Below are 15,248 nucleotides of genomic sequence, written 5' to 3'. Positions count from 1 at the left end.
GCCCAATTTACGCTCCCATCCTTTCCTCTAAGCAGTACTGAGTCTATACAATATGTGAATTTACTTGGTATTTTCAGGCTTTTTGTTACCAAGGTACCATCACAGACCGATTCTGGCATTCAGTCCAGCAGTTTTAGTAATTTGATTACTGTATTTTCTTGTGCCTAGTCAATACAAAGATAATACAGACTGTTCACTTTGCTGCAGAAGTGTGCTCCGCACGTGTGAACTGAATGGGCAGCTCCCTTTGCCTCTCTGTACAGGGGAATAGAAAAGCTTTGGGGACAGTGGGGACATTGCTCAGGGCTGTGCATGCTTCCCCAAGAGACAGGCAGATGAACAGACATCAAACTGCATCTGTCACATTGCACAGCCCTGCAGTTCTGGCCACCTACAAGACTACAAGTGCAGCAGCTGTTTTTGACAAAATCAACACCAATTCCAGCAGCCAACTTAGAGAGGGATTTGTGATTTTCTTTCATTCAGACACAATGATGCCTTTGGGTCAGCCCTGTGACCAGAAGCCCACTGAGGTCATTCCTTCCAGACACAGGAACAGCAATGGTAAAGAAAACCTGAGCCAAGGGGCAAAGAGCTGCAGTCTTCACATACTCCTATCTCATCTGCATCTTCCCATCCCCACCGCTGCTACGGTGGTACAGCAGTGCCAGAGTGGCAAAGGACCACAGACCTTCATACCTGCGTTAGGGTAGTCGGGGAACAGCCCACAGAGTCCCTGGCAGAGCTGGCAAGCTGAACCCCAGGTCTGCCCTGGAGCTGCAAGCCCTCTCGGGCAGCGTGGAGGCAGGTTGCCTTTGAAGGCTGCAAAGCTTAATCCTGTCTTTTCAGAGTGGCTGGCCTCTACCAGACATGCATCCACTGGCAACTGTGGTGTAGAGAGGCAGAGGAGGAAAAACCTCACGTAAACTGCTGAGGATTGCAAAGCAGGTCCACCACCAAGGCAGAAAACACATACTCCAAATACCCTGTGCTCACCAGGCACAGCTCTCTGCCTTAGGGAAAGGCAAATATCTTCCCAGGGAGTCTGTAATGAGAAAGGAGGGCTCAGAAGGTCCACTGGGCTATCAGGAGGAGAGAGCAGACTTGTACAACCACCTCACATGGGCTCGTTGCAAAACACAAGCCACGAGGAATGATAGCTGATGCCTCTGGGGAACAGCTCCTGCACACCCAAGTTGTGGTATACCGCGCGCTCTCAGCAACAGCTTCTGTGTTACCAGCACACAGCTGGAATCCTGCAAGTCTTTGGTCCCCTTTGTAGAAACTCTGAGCAGTTGGAGAAATCCAGCAACTTGGATTTAAATTGCCTCGCTCTGATTTTTGCCCTTCAAGAAGCATTAAATGCAATTGCTCCACATGAAAAGACATTCCAGCTTTGACAGAGACAACAGATCTTTCAGCAGCCGCCAGCTGTGCCCGCAGAGAGGCAGGCTGGAGAGAGCTGGGAGTATCCCCTCCTCCCAAAATGCACAAAACTAGCTGTGGGACCTCACCAACAACCATTTTACTCCCCAGATCCACTCCTACTGTGCTGTAGGACTTGCTACTGAACATTTAGCCAGAGGGGACATGCCTGGAGGGGTGTAAGGTTTGCAGGGTGCCCACATGCATGCCTAGCTAGTGTTACTACACATCTGGTTAGCGTTGCTGTTCTGGGAGAGCAAAATTCCCCTCTCGTGGCTGTGCACAGCTCAGTGCGATGCATTTTCCTGGCTGCTACTGAGAGGATCCACAGCGGCCGCCCAGCAGATGGCAATAGCCCTGCGCGAGGCGCACAGCACTGCGCAGCACCGCACCGCCTGCCCCACTGTCCCCACACCTCTCACCCACAGCAGTTTCAGCTGCCCTATTTCACAGATCTCAAAAAGGGCCTTCCTGTGACCTTGCTGGCCCAAAGCATGAGTTCCCATGGCTAAAATCAGCATTTGTGCTATTTGTTGTGCTCCCAGTGAGCCTTTACGGAGCACAGCCTTGCACTGGCTCTGCCTCTCCTCCAGCCCACCTAAGGTTACGCATCTCCATGCCCAATCCCAGCGTAACTCTGCCAGCACACTGAATTTTTGCGGCTTGCTTTCCTTTTGGGACAGTCAGCCTTCCCGCTCTGCATTGCTCAAGTGAGCTCATCTGCCCCCAGAAGTCAGGGCAGAGAGCCCTTGTCCTAGGGCAAGGCACAGTGGATATCAAGAAAGGTAACACCAAATTCACCTTTCCTCCCTCCAGAGCATTGCAAATGAGTCCGTGCACCCAGAACTGAGTCACGAGCTTCATGGGAGCTTGCAAGGGAGGCAAGGATAACTCCTACCTTCTGGTTAGTCAGCAGCAAAGCTGCACTAGCCCAGCCTGGGGGTAAACAGTTGAGGACTCAGGTGCCTGGACAGACAGACTCCAAGCTCCCTTTACATAGCTTTTACAAAGCAGGGTAGCCAAAAACGCTGTCATTATTTTTTGATAACATTTCCCTGCAGAGGTAGAAAGCAGTAAGCTTGTCATCCAGCTGCCTTGCAACCACCACACTTCCAGGTCGGTCAGGGAGAAACACGCTACCTGGGGCTGCAGGCAGGTAACCCCAGCAAGGTGATGCTCTCTGCTCCAGAGCGGATGTATGGGGCATGAGATTCTTCTTGCATGCGTGACAGCGGAGCGCTAGGGATTGCAATGAGCCCCCCCGCAAGCACAGCTGGATGCACAAGAAGCCACGTGGCTGCAGGGACCCAAGGCTCCTTCGTTTCCAACCCCCTGCGAGCCACTGTCTCAGCAGAGCCGTGCAACAGAAATCCTCTTTCAAAACAGTTTAACAGACAGATCTCTCTGCTGAACAGACCTGGCAAGTTGCAACAAGAGCCAGAAGCTCCGTGCCACATCAGGAGCCACACCAGTGGCTGAATTGTGGAAGTATCTGACATTACAAAGGTCCCTGTGTGAAGTGTCGAAGTTCAGACCTTGCCCCTTTGAGAGGCTTTTACACCCTTACTGGAAGATGCAGTGTTGGTTCTTCTCTCTGTAGAGCAAACACTCACTGAAAGACACCAATACTGGGTATTCAGGGTTTTTCACTCTCTGATGACAGCCACAAGAAGAAGGGATGAGTCACCAAGAGCAACCTTATTAACAAAGAGAAGACATTTTCATTTAGACTGCTTAAAGCACTTGTTTGAACAAACATTTAGGAGAAAAGCTCTCTGTCAAGGCTCCAGCACTTGTAAGAGCCAAGCACTCAAGCCACTGCCATTTCATGCTGTTGAAGGGGGACCACAGCCGATAGTCCAAATCCAGTAACCACAATTACTCTCAGTACCACGGCACAGCAAATGCAGCACCCCTCCTTCAGCTCACTTTTCAAATGTCCTCTGATGTGACATGAGAGGAGGAAAGTTAGCGGTGCTCCTTCACCCCATGGCCCTGCCAAAGCAGGAGGGCCTCACCTGGTGTCTGAAGTCTGCCAGCTGCATTTTGGGAGTTGAGAAAGAAGCTGTCGTGTTTATCTGCCTGGTGGTCCCATGTAGCAGCAAGTTTTAGAGCTGTGTGTTCGCTGTGCGCTGTCTTCCCAGGTCCGAAACAGGGACATTTGAGAATACAAACTGCTTTTTTGTGGTGTGGGAGGTCTACCTGGAGGAAAGGCAACACCTTCAGTTTAGGAAGGGTGCTTTTTCCCCCTCCTCTCTTCCAGGTGAACCCAAGCAAGGTGGAATATATAAGTAAAGGCCATTTATTCTGTGTTCTGTCTTAACGATTTCCAGGTCAGCTGCTGGCTGCACCTGATGAAGAAAGACCTGCTGGAGCCTCCCCAGCAGCAGACAGCTCTGCCAGGCAGGGCAGCACGGTGCTCTGATAAAAAAAATACTCATTTGCTGCTCCCAGCAGGTTGCTTTGTACGATGGCTTCTCTCATCCCCCCCTCCCTGAAACAGCTCAAGCTTTCCAAGGTACAGCACTACAGGACATGTGGAATAAAACGCATGTTGGGAGCTCACCGCTCAGCTGAACGAGAACGAGAAAAAAAACATGCACGCCAAGACACCAATTTATTTTTACACTCGCAATGCTGAGCTGTATTTCTCGATCATGTTCTCATTTGCTGAACCTCTATGAAATCCTTGCAGGCTGGAAATTATTTCAAATCATGTATCCAAGACAACAAGGGTAATTCTTCCCCAGCATATTAAACGTAGACACTGACAGAGCTCTGATCTTTAGACGATTACCCTGAATTCAGTATAAGAATCCATCTACATCTTTCAGAAAAGGAGATTTCAGGACTCATCACCTTTTTCCTTTGGGTCACCTTGTCGTTTCAAGGAAACGATGGCCCAGCAGCAGAAGTATTTCATCCCAGCGGGGCACATACCCGGCTTGTTGGTATTCCTGCTCAGAATAGCTTGCAGCACTGACAGAGCTCATCTATGTTAAATTAGCCCTTAGAAAACATCCCTGCTCTGAATCTCAGAAGATTGTCCTGTGACGCAGGTCTGAGGAGCAAAAAGCAAAAGCCCTTGCCTCCATGAGCACTGCGACGCACGCTGTTGCAGCCTCTAAACCGCACAGGTTAAAAAGCACATTTGTGACCTTGTACCACATAGAGAAAGAATATGAAAACCCATCTCCCTTCCTGCCCACTTCTACCCAGCTATCACTGGCTTTTGTAACTATCTTTCAAAAAGGAAAAATAATCTAATATTCAACATGTCCTTGAAAACATTCTGGGGGAGGAACCTAGGATCATGTGCTCTTAAGGCTGTGTTCATCCGAGCAGTCCTAAGGGAATAAGTGACTTGCTCAGGGTGACAGTGCAAGTCCATTCACTTGATCGAGAATGGGAGCCAGCAAACCAACTCAAGAGAAAACCCGCACCTGGCTGGGAAATGGGACGATGACCTGGTTGACTGTCAAGCGTAAGTCATTAAAGTGAGAGCTTCTAGCCATCTTAAGTGATGGACCTGTGCTTCTCACTAACATGGGGAAGACCAGTTGCTCAACGCTCAGTTTATCATTACGAAACTCAAAAGAATAGCTTGAGCCTTTTATCAAGAAGTCACAAAGCCAAAATAACATATTACAGGCTATACAAAGCAAAGATGTGTATTTGCACGCAGATATAAAGGAGGCTGGAAATCCCTTTGGAAGTAAAAATTTTTGTGATAAAAACATCCAGGGTACCAAAACACAAGAGTCAAAAACCTGAAGAGGAAAGTTTGGAAAAGGAAAAGCAGACAGAAGCTTTTCCTTTCAATCCCCGTATGGGACTAGGGAGCCAGCCAGCCCTTTGCTCCGAAGGCACCTGCAGCACCTTCTGCTCCAGGCTGGAAGGCATGGAGCAGGAACGGAGGAAGCCTACCAAGCAAAACCCAAAAGCCCATAAACACAGACAACAGGTCACTGTAGCAGCAGCCTCCTTTCTAGCTGGGGAGAGTAGATACAGGACATCACTGCAATATGCTCCTGTGTTAAGGAATAGAGAAGGGAACTACAGGATGGAGGCTGTAACTTTAACAAAAAGAAGAAAAACCACGTCAGATAAGCATCCTTGATCAAGCCCAAGATTAGAGAGAAAAATCTACATTTTTGCCTTCTGCTCTGCGTTTTACTGGCCAAACAGCACCAAGTGCCAACATCCGACTGCTCCGCTGTGCATCTCAGGTAGGCTCCTGGCCGGTACATCTCAAAATCAGGCTCAGGTTCTCCCGCCTCAGAAACTCCAGCAATAAGACAAACACAACAGCAGCAGGCACCCTTCCCGCACTGTTAGTGTTTTGCCGCAAAAAGGGTCTCCCTCTTTCACCCAGGGCACCATACTCTTGCAATTCTGCAAGCTAAGACAGCTCTACCTGTGGGTTTTTGCTTGAACACCAATTTTAACTTAAACCGCACCAAACACTTGGTACAAATTCTCTGGGCAAGTCACCCACAGATTAAAGGATTCATCTTTACTACTTGTTAAGCATCCCTGAGAACTATCACAGCAAATGCTCTTCTCCCCCAGCCAAACCCTCTGTGCTCAAATCTCACACTGTATACAGCTGACATTTGCGGGAGTTAACAGCGCTTATACTTGCCTCAAACGTGACAAAGTCATCAAACTCATCAGGACAGGCTGGGGCTTCCTCCTCAGGGGTATAACCCATATCATACAACTGGCTGTCAGGATCTGCAAAGAAAAATAAAAAAGAGAATCACCAAAAGGAAACACGCACCCTCAAATGAAAGACAGCTTTGGGAGACACGACAGCAGGACAGGAACTTCCTCTTGCACGCACCAGTGCCTTCAGCTTTCAGAAAGGACCTCTGCTTCCAGGCATCCCATCACCACCTCAGGTGAAAGGCAATTGGGATAGCTGCTCCCTATCAGAGGTCCTACAAGGCCCCTTGCTCCTCTGATGGGGATAGCACCTGGATTCATCCCTACCCCGCCATGGTCTCCATTCCTTTTCCCAGTTTCTTCTCTATCTCCGTTTCCTGCATCCTCTTATTCTTCTCCCAGAAGGCTTTAATCCTGCTGTGGGCAGGGAATACATTAGATCTATGTGTGACAGCCAACTACCATGGGAACCGCAGAGAAAGCAGGCTGCACCGAAGCTTTTATCATCTACTGCTCCTCCCGTGGCCAGCCACATCAGGAGCCATCCTCACACAAGGACAGGAAAATGGGAGGTTTTCAAGGAGATTTCTTATTAAAAAAAAACCCAAAATTACTCCTCCCACCCCCAAACACCCATATGCAGCAGAGCGGCATTTCTCTGAGCCCTTCAACCGAAGAAGGGAGTGTAAATTGCCCATGCTCCCTCAAGCAACAGCTAATGCCTGATCCAGCACACGACCTAGATCACAGGCTGGAAACACCAAATCAAGATCAGATGCTGCAGTCCCAAAATAAATAGCAGGCTCAAAACCACATGCCTTGGAGCTGCAAACGTTGCAGCACTAGGTTTGTCTGATGTCGATAAACTTGGCCAGGCAGAAGGAGTCATTATGCCAGCGCTCCTAGGAAAGCTCGGCAATTGCCTGGATTTGGGGAGGGACAGGCTTTCCTTTTACGGCTGCTCAAGACAGACAACGAGAGCAGAGCTACAAAGCAGGGTCTGCCTTCTGCGTCCTTCAGGCTGGTGGCTTCCCAGCAGACTGGCAGTGCAGCCAATTCAAACAGCTCCCAGGCTCGAGTCCAAACCAAAGGGGCACGTAAGTCGCATGATGTTTTGCTGCAGCCAAGCAGCACAGCCACCCAGACGGGATCGTATGCAGCCTTCCTCAATGGTTATATTCCCTATACAGTCACAGCCAGGGCTCCTGCTTTGGGTCCATCTCCAGATATCAGGAAAGGCCATTTTTCATTAAGGGATCTATACATCTCGTACAAAGTCAAGGGATTAAGGCACAGGACAGAGTAAGGAGTCGGGCTTGCAGCAACACCCCTCCCACCCAAACACCCTCCCCAGTGCTTTCAGCTGACCATTAAATTCAAACACAGTCAGGGCCCCAGGTGATACTGGAGCCACCAACCCAATGGGTACCGGCAGATCATGGGGGTGGCAGAAGCTGAGTACGTTGCACCGAGAAACGAGACCTCCCCTAACCCGGGTCTGGGGCTCCCAGGAGTTAGACTGTAAATCAAACCCAGGAATAAGCCAAATTGCTTTTCCAGAAACCAGCATACGATGCTGTGCTCTACAGTAAGCACACAGCAGGGTCATGGCTTCAGTGGATGAAAGGTTCTCTTGTTCACAATTTATGACTTCAATATCCCCGCTGCTCTCCCCCCTTGTGGCACCAGGCAGTGGTGCTGCTGTGAGCTGCGCTTCCAGCTGCTGGGGCTCCTGCGTGTAACCTCGAGCAAGGCAGCGATATGCACACAAAAATACTGCTGCCCGAGCACGTTCCTCAAGGCAAGGCAGCCTCAGGCCATCTCCTACTCTAACTAATGGGTTTAGCACTGAAGTGTCTTAAGATGGTATTCTCCCTCTCCTCAAATGTTACCCTAATCCCACCTGCACAGCTCCACCCATGGGTCTGAGCCTACAGTCAGGAGGAGTTTTCCCATTAGTTATCCCTGTCGCTACTCCAGGATTTGAGAGCCTCCTTGCTGACAGCAGGGAGGACTGAGGGGATGGGGACAGCAACCTGCTTGCTGCAAAGCCATGGGAGCACCTGAGAGCGGGTCTCACCAAGAGGAGCCTCTGCCCACTTCTGGGAAAATCAAACAGTGCTCCTGAAAGGCAACCCATGTCACATCATTGAAACAGAGGGGACAGCCAGCCATGTCTCTTGCCAACTACAGACCATAGCAGGTAGGCAATGGCCACCTCCAGAGAGGTGGCTGTGATGGGCATGGGAGCATCCAAAGAGCTAGATCAGCTCACCGGGACACAGGCTGCAGGCACAATACCCTGGTCCTGTGCCTGGCCAGGGCTCTGCCCTGCGGCATGTTCCACCCAGCACGAAGTCTGGTGACAGCTCTGCTCTCCGCAGCCTCCGAGCATGCGCCGGCACAGCGTAAATGCTTCATCTGCAGCACGTCTGAATCCCCGAGCCGACAGCGGCAAGGCTCCAGCCAAACAGCTGGGTGCTGGGCAGCTGCCAGTGCTTCCAGCTGCCTGATCTTGCACCCATGCCTGGCAAGGCCAGGCAACCCAGCCAGCCTTACCGGTGGCCACCCTGCAAGGCCATCTCCAGTGCTGCTGGTGGCACCCCACGGCAGCCCCGGGAACTGCAGAGCACCCCGAAGGCAGCGGAGCCAAGAACAGGCTGCTGCCTTCTGCTTATTCCCGTATTATTTCTTTTCCTCCCCCTCCAAGGAGACACACAAAGGCTTCCTGCTTTTCTACAGACAGATAAAGATATTTATTCCACTCATTTCTTCCAAAGGGACTTGAAGAGGGAGGATTTACAGTCGAGTGAAGGCTTCCAGTTCCCTTCAGAAGCAGGGGTATGAAGCATGGGCAGACAATGCACAAACAGCTCCCCAACATCAGCTGCCTCCTGTACAGCTCATGCTCAAACTGAGTGCTCCTTGGAGCCTTCCCAGCCCTTTGGGTGTTTTTTGGTGTAGGGGTGAACACGAGACTGGTTGCTCCATCTGCCTGCAGAGCACTCAGCCCAAAGAGGGAGGTCTCTGTGCAGGCAGGGTTTATTTTTACAGCAAGCTCCACTGTAAAAAGCAAGGAAAGACCATCTGAGAAGTCACCTGCACCCTTGCTGGTGGCATGGCCAGCAGAAGCCATGCCCAGGAGACAGCACTCCATGCTTCCACCTCCCCATGCTCCACATCAGAGAGCGAAGACAAACACCACCACAAACAAAGGTTGACTTTTTCTGCTCGATTCATTCCCTCCCCCTCTGAAAAAGCCATATGGTGCTTTGTGTTTAGGGAGAGTTGCCATGGAGAGCTTGCCTGCAAGTCTTCCAGCACAATAGGCTGCATTAAGCTTTCAAATTCCACTCCAAAAGAGCCAAAAAACCCAAGAGACCCTTGTGCCCAAACTGGCACTCCCCACGTGAAGAGCACCATACCCCAAGGTGCAGAAAGAGACATGTGGTGAGAGCCAGAGGGCTCTGCTAGCTCCAGCCCCCCCCCACCGCACCATTAACACCACACCATCAGCAGTAGCACTGTACAACCCTGCTTCAGCAGCACACGGTGAGCACAAATGCTCAAATTGCCTCTGCTCTCCACCTTGGACCTCAAAGCCAAATTCCAGTTGACACCCTACTCTCCTTCACATCCCTTTTCCCAAGCTCCTTTCACCATAAAGCATACTTTCATCTCTTACACCCATCCCTGATTTCACCTGACATCTTCCTTCTCCTCTTTGATGGCTGATGTGGTCAGCACACTCGGGAGTCACCTCTTTCCTACACTGCTCAAAATCACAGCTTTTGCTGTCCCTTCCCAAGGCAGGCCTGACTGCACTCATTCCTTGCACCTGGGTGTCCACAACCAGCTTCTCCTGTGGTTTCAGCTCTATCCATCACTCCTACTGCTAGTCCCATTACAACCACACTCAGCCAAAAATCTCAAAGCTAAAAATCAGGCTCCAAGGGACCCTACAGGGAATCTTACTGCCCAACAATCTCCCTGCAAAGAGGCTATAAGTTATATGCTAGGTCTTTTTCCCAAATTAATTGCACTAATTTATTTGACCTGAATACATGGGCTGGGTACCAGGCATCTGGATAAAGCTTCAGTTGAATTATTGCAGCAGCACTGTTTTACCAGGGTAATGTGGCTGATGTAGAATTTACACAAGTAATTGTAACCAGTAAGACCAGGCACAGGTACTATATCATCCAGTGAAGCTAAGGTGGTTTTGGAAAAAAAGAAAAAAAAAAGATATAAAAAGCAGATTAAGTCTACTATGAGGCACCTGCAACATCCCTTTGACACCTTTTCCTATCCCTGCCTTGAAGCTTCCTGTTGCCCAGCATGTGCTCATTCAAACCCCACTGAGAAGACCGCCTTCCAAGCTCATCACACTGACCACACCACTTGGGAGATGGGAGATTTGCCTTCATACAAGCTCTACTGCAAGTCCATCAGCCACAGCACTTTCTCTCCCCCCCCATTTGATTTTCTGCTTTCCCCAGTGCTGCCCTGCTTCTTGCTGGCTTATGGCTATGCACTAAATCCTGCACCTCCTTCTATTCTTACAATGTCCTGATTCCTCCCATTGTTTAAAAAAAAATCATTGTCCAAACACTGCTATGTAAAGCTTCTGACAAGGACCATCTCTGTCCAAACACATCGATGTGCTCAAGAGTATTTGCTCTTGTCTTATGCAGACTGCAAGCCAAGGGCAACCTCCCTCTGGTATCTGTCAAGCCTCTAGAGCCACTGGCCAACTCCAAAGAGCAGCACTGCCAAGAGCAGAGACCCAGCCAGCTGCACAGAGATTCCTCCTGGACGCACAGCATACATGCAGCTAGAGGACAAGCAGGACAGGTCCTGGACTCTTCATGGGGGTGAATGCATGCTGAGCTCTGAGATGCACCTTCCGCCATCCTGTTGTGCTGACAGGAGAATCGCTATGCTTCAAAAGGGCTTGGACATGCAATAGTAACCTGGGTTTTTCAAGAAACGCAACAGAGCATAGAGCTACAGGAACAGAAGTCCCGGGGTACAGAAGGCTCCTGAAATAGATTCTAAAAACTGCTTTCAGAAGACAGGATTTCAGTGAAAAGGCACCTTGAGCGAAGAGCTGTGGGTACAGTAGTGACACACAGGTCAGAAACAGAGCCAGTTTTATCGGCTTCGTATAGGAATGACCTAGAAAAACAGAGCCTTTCAGAAGTATTTAAGTCATCTGCCAACACACACTGTACATACTGCTGCAAGCCACAGAGCCACAAACTCAAACTGATTCCAACAGTATGGATTATGTGCAGCTAACAGACCTGAATTATTCAATGCAGGAATAAGGCTAGGAACCTGCATGAATGGCACAAAACAAAACAGACCCCCAAAAAAGGCAAGACGAAGTTATGGTTGGCTTAAGAGAGGACAACTGATATAAACCGAACTCCCTTACTGGGCACACTGCTTGGAAACAAGGTAGCAAAAAACACATAGCCAAGTATTAAAAAGTTACAGGCCTTTAGAAGGATTTTGCACCCAGAGCAAAGAGACAGAGAGGAAGCCACTGTCCAGTGTTTCCAGAAACAGCTCAGGGTCTTGTGCTTTCACTGAAGATCAAGCACCCATGTGTTGTTAGTTCCTGCAGGGTAAAGCTAGCACCAGTCCAACCATCCACCCTTTTGCTTTCCATAAGTGATCCAGGAGTACATTTGTAATCTGACATTCACACACAAAGTGGTAGCACTGATCAGAGCTGGAAAGAGCAGCTTTCTGCTATCTGCTTTTCCTGTAGCTCAACCTGCTGACTCCTCCAGAGACAACGAGCCAGGAGCACTTACTGAAGACTATAATTTTACAACCAAAAATTACACAACAGAATAACTGAGTGGCAAGCTCAGGCTCCCAGGGAGGTAGTGTCAGAATTAAGGTTACTTACACAACCCTCATCCAAGTCCCTCTCAGCTAACGCGCTTCAGCAGTCCATTTCCCGAGTATCATTGCTCGTGGATTGGTACTTATCACGTATTCCTTTTGATCCTCTTCATACAGTGCAGGCCCTCAAGCTTTGTTTAGACATACCGTCTAAAGACATAATAAAAAGAATTAACTTTATGGTATCTGAGCTCTTTGGAAGCGTAAATCTAGCTGCCTTTGCTTGCCTCAGAGACCAGGTGAGCATTGCTGCCTCCACTGCAGTGATGGACCAGAGACAGGAAGCCACCACTAACACACGTGGGATTTGGTATTGAGTTTAACAGATGGGTCCTTGTTTTTAATTCTCAGCAATTTGAGCTGTCTTTTCAGGGTGTGCTAGTCATCAAGAGCAGCTCAAATTTCTCCAGACTTGTGTCAGCCTGGAACAAAGGCTCACTGCTGGAGGTGTGGAAAACGAGGAGCAGGCTTGTGGCCACCAGCAAGTGGTTCAGAGCTACTTCGTGACGTACCGGCAGAAAAGGCAGAGCAACTGAGACTCCAAAATAGCACAAGCTGCCCTGGTAAGGAGCCCTCCTGATGTCCTCCATCTCCTTCACTCTAGCTTCTACTTTCAGCAACTCTGTATTTCAGGCAACAAAGCTGGATTTTCAGCCAACAGCTTTATTCCCTGTTCTGTGAAGAGACTGAGGCAGGACCTCTTGAAAAAGTGCATGCAACTGTGCAAACAACAGAACATCCTAACTTAACTTCCCAGAGCACACTCAATGTAGATGCAACCCTCAGGACATCCAGCGGCTGGTCTCTTGTCAAGCGTTTGAGTACACTGAAGTAGAAACTCTTCTAGATGCTCCACATCAGCCTGATTCGGGCAGGAGCACACAGAAGACAAGTGGCACCTCCTAGATAAGATGGCGCCACAAGCAAAATAAAATTAAAGAGAACCCTAGCTCAGGAGCCTGGATGCACCAGAGCTTTTGACATACCAGATAACATAGGCAGAAACAAAGCAGCTTCTCAGCCTGCTCATTACAGGCCACTCACATCAGCTGGGGCACTGCCTGGATGGCACCATCCCACCACAAAGCATTTCAGCTTTCCACACCGGCTCCAGCCCAAAGCTCCCACACAGAGAAATCAAGATAGCAGTTAAAACCAGTTCAATCCTCCCCAGCTCATAGCTTCCAATCCTGTGCCTGCGAAATGCTTGCAATGTACTTACCTTCAAGCATAGCTAAACAGCATTATTGATGCAATGCCTGTGTGAATCTAGGCACAGCTTGCCTGCAGAAGAACCCACGGACTGGATGCGAGCATTAAAACAAGCCCTTTCAACACCTACGGCACTTGCAAATCGTAACATGCAGACATTAGTATTTGTCATTCAGCATTTGCGGGTCTTACTTGCCATTTCTGTCCCCCTGCTAGCTACAAGCTGAGGACAACTAATACAAAGCTGATGCTAAAAGCCTTTTCAAAGCAATCACTGAGCCCTGGCAAGTGATTTGGATCAGAACCACCAACCTGCCTTTGATCTACCTGCCACATGATCTACGGGTGAACTGCAAGGCCAGCCAACAAATGTACAGACACCTTCTACTCCAGCAAAGGCTCTGACTTCAAAAGGTAAGTGGCAAAACCACTAGAAAAAACTAAGTACAGTTATTTATAAAGTGGGCAAGTCTGAGATCAGAGGCTAGGTCCCAACCAGAACTCGGCCTGAGTTTGGAAGGAAATTGGGAAAAGAAAATACGCAAGAGGAGACATTAAACTACACGTGCAGGAAGAATTCTTCCCAATGTGTCATTTCACAGTTCTGAGCCACCTCTTAGAAGTGATGGTTGTGTTGCTCAAGAATGTCCTGTCTGTTACAGTGAGTGTCAAGCAGCCAGTTGGTCTTCCTGATGCTGGCCACAGTAGAGCACTCTGGAGTCCCTGTCCTCCAAAGTCCCTTGAAAGCTATGCAGATTAACAGGAAAATGTTCCTGAAGGCTCACATGATTGAATACCCTTCCCTGTTTCTCCTCTTAACTCTCAACACTGCCAAAAAAATCCCTTCTAAAATGAGCCAAATTGTGTCCCATGCATCACTGAAGCGAGAGGGGAGCTGTACTTTTTAAAGTGCTTTTGCTCCAACTGGCTTCTGTAGAAGAAACATTGCCTGAAGAAAAACAAAGTAATGAAGGAGGGTCCTGTAAGATTGGGTTTTAATCCTTTTTCCAGTATAAGATTCCCCAAAGCAAGAAGGACAGTGTCAGAGACATCACACAGGTTGACAGCCCTTCCTTCCTGCCGTTATTGAGACAACGCAAATAAATGAGTGCCTTAATGCAGCACTCCAAAACCACAAACTACGCAATGCGGGCACCAGCAGGGATCATCAGCGCTTCATTCAAAGCTGACTCAATTACTAGGAATACAAACATTTAGTAAAACTCACTTGGACAGTTTTCAAAGGTTTTGGTAACATTTTATTGGCTAGAAGAGAATCCACTGCCATTAGCTGTGCCTGACCACTCTCTTGCAGACGGTAAGAGGACAGCCAAGGAACACGACTGTATCAGAAGCATTAGACCTCTTCAGTCTGGAGCATGAGATCTCTGAGAAGGGAACCAAGGGGCTGAGAGGTTACAAACATGATGTTGCCCAGTTCCTACCACCTCAACAAGAGCATTTTTATTAGAAGTTGCCACATTACCTCTGCTGACCTCTTTGTAACCATTGACTGCATTAATAAAACTACCTGCAAAACAAAACAGGCTTCAAAAACAAGCAAGTGGAGAAGCAATGGGAGAATGCGAGTCGCTGACTCAGTACAGCTCTGCTCTCAAAGTTGCAAGAGCAGCATGGGAGCAAAGCCACCCTTCTGTGTATGCATTGAGCTGCAACAGGTGACAGAAGTCCTTCATGCCATCCTGTGACTCTCTAATCAGTGAATTCTGCACTGGTCACCTCGTTAGCAGGAGTCTTTCCTATTGGAAGGAGAAATAAGCTGCCTAGTGGCTAGACAGATTTATAGGAGCAGTCAGACTTGGATGCACTTGGAAAAGATGATCATCAAGGAGAAAGACATCTGAGGGACACATGAACCACCCCAGGAAGAGATGTGGCTTGGTACAGGCAGAATAGGATCGAGATGAAGAAGTGAGCTGTGGTTAGACAGAACACTGGGGAAAGGTTTCTCTCAATGTGGGGGATGCCCACCAGAGCCAGCCCATCTGCTGCCCCTACCCATC

The 15,248-nt window shown here is 49.0% G+C and overlaps 1 protein-coding gene across 1 annotated transcript in view; it reads right to left on the bottom strand.

Annotated features, from left to right (window-relative positions):
* RAB11FIP3 (RAB11 family interacting protein 3 (class II)) overlaps window positions 1-15,248 on the bottom strand; it is a 66,828-nt gene that overhangs the window by 31,547 nt on the left and 20,033 nt on the right. Inside the window, exon 3 of the mRNA XM_010567042.1 lies at window positions 6,071-6,162. Coding sequence (XP_010565344.1) covers window positions 6,071-6,162 — 92 coding nt within the window. The remainder of the gene's footprint in view (window positions 1-6,070; window positions 6,163-15,248) is intronic.

Source organism: Haliaeetus leucocephalus, unplaced genomic scaffold, assembly GCF_000737465.1.
Source record: "Haliaeetus leucocephalus isolate CR32 unplaced genomic scaffold, Haliaeetus_leucocephalus-4.0 Scaffold224, whole genome shotgun sequence".
Taxonomy (NCBI): Eukaryota; Metazoa; Chordata; class Aves; order Accipitriformes; family Accipitridae; genus Haliaeetus; species Haliaeetus leucocephalus.
Note: the sequence above shows the minus strand (reverse complement) of the source record. Positions and strands in the feature narration are given on the sequence as shown.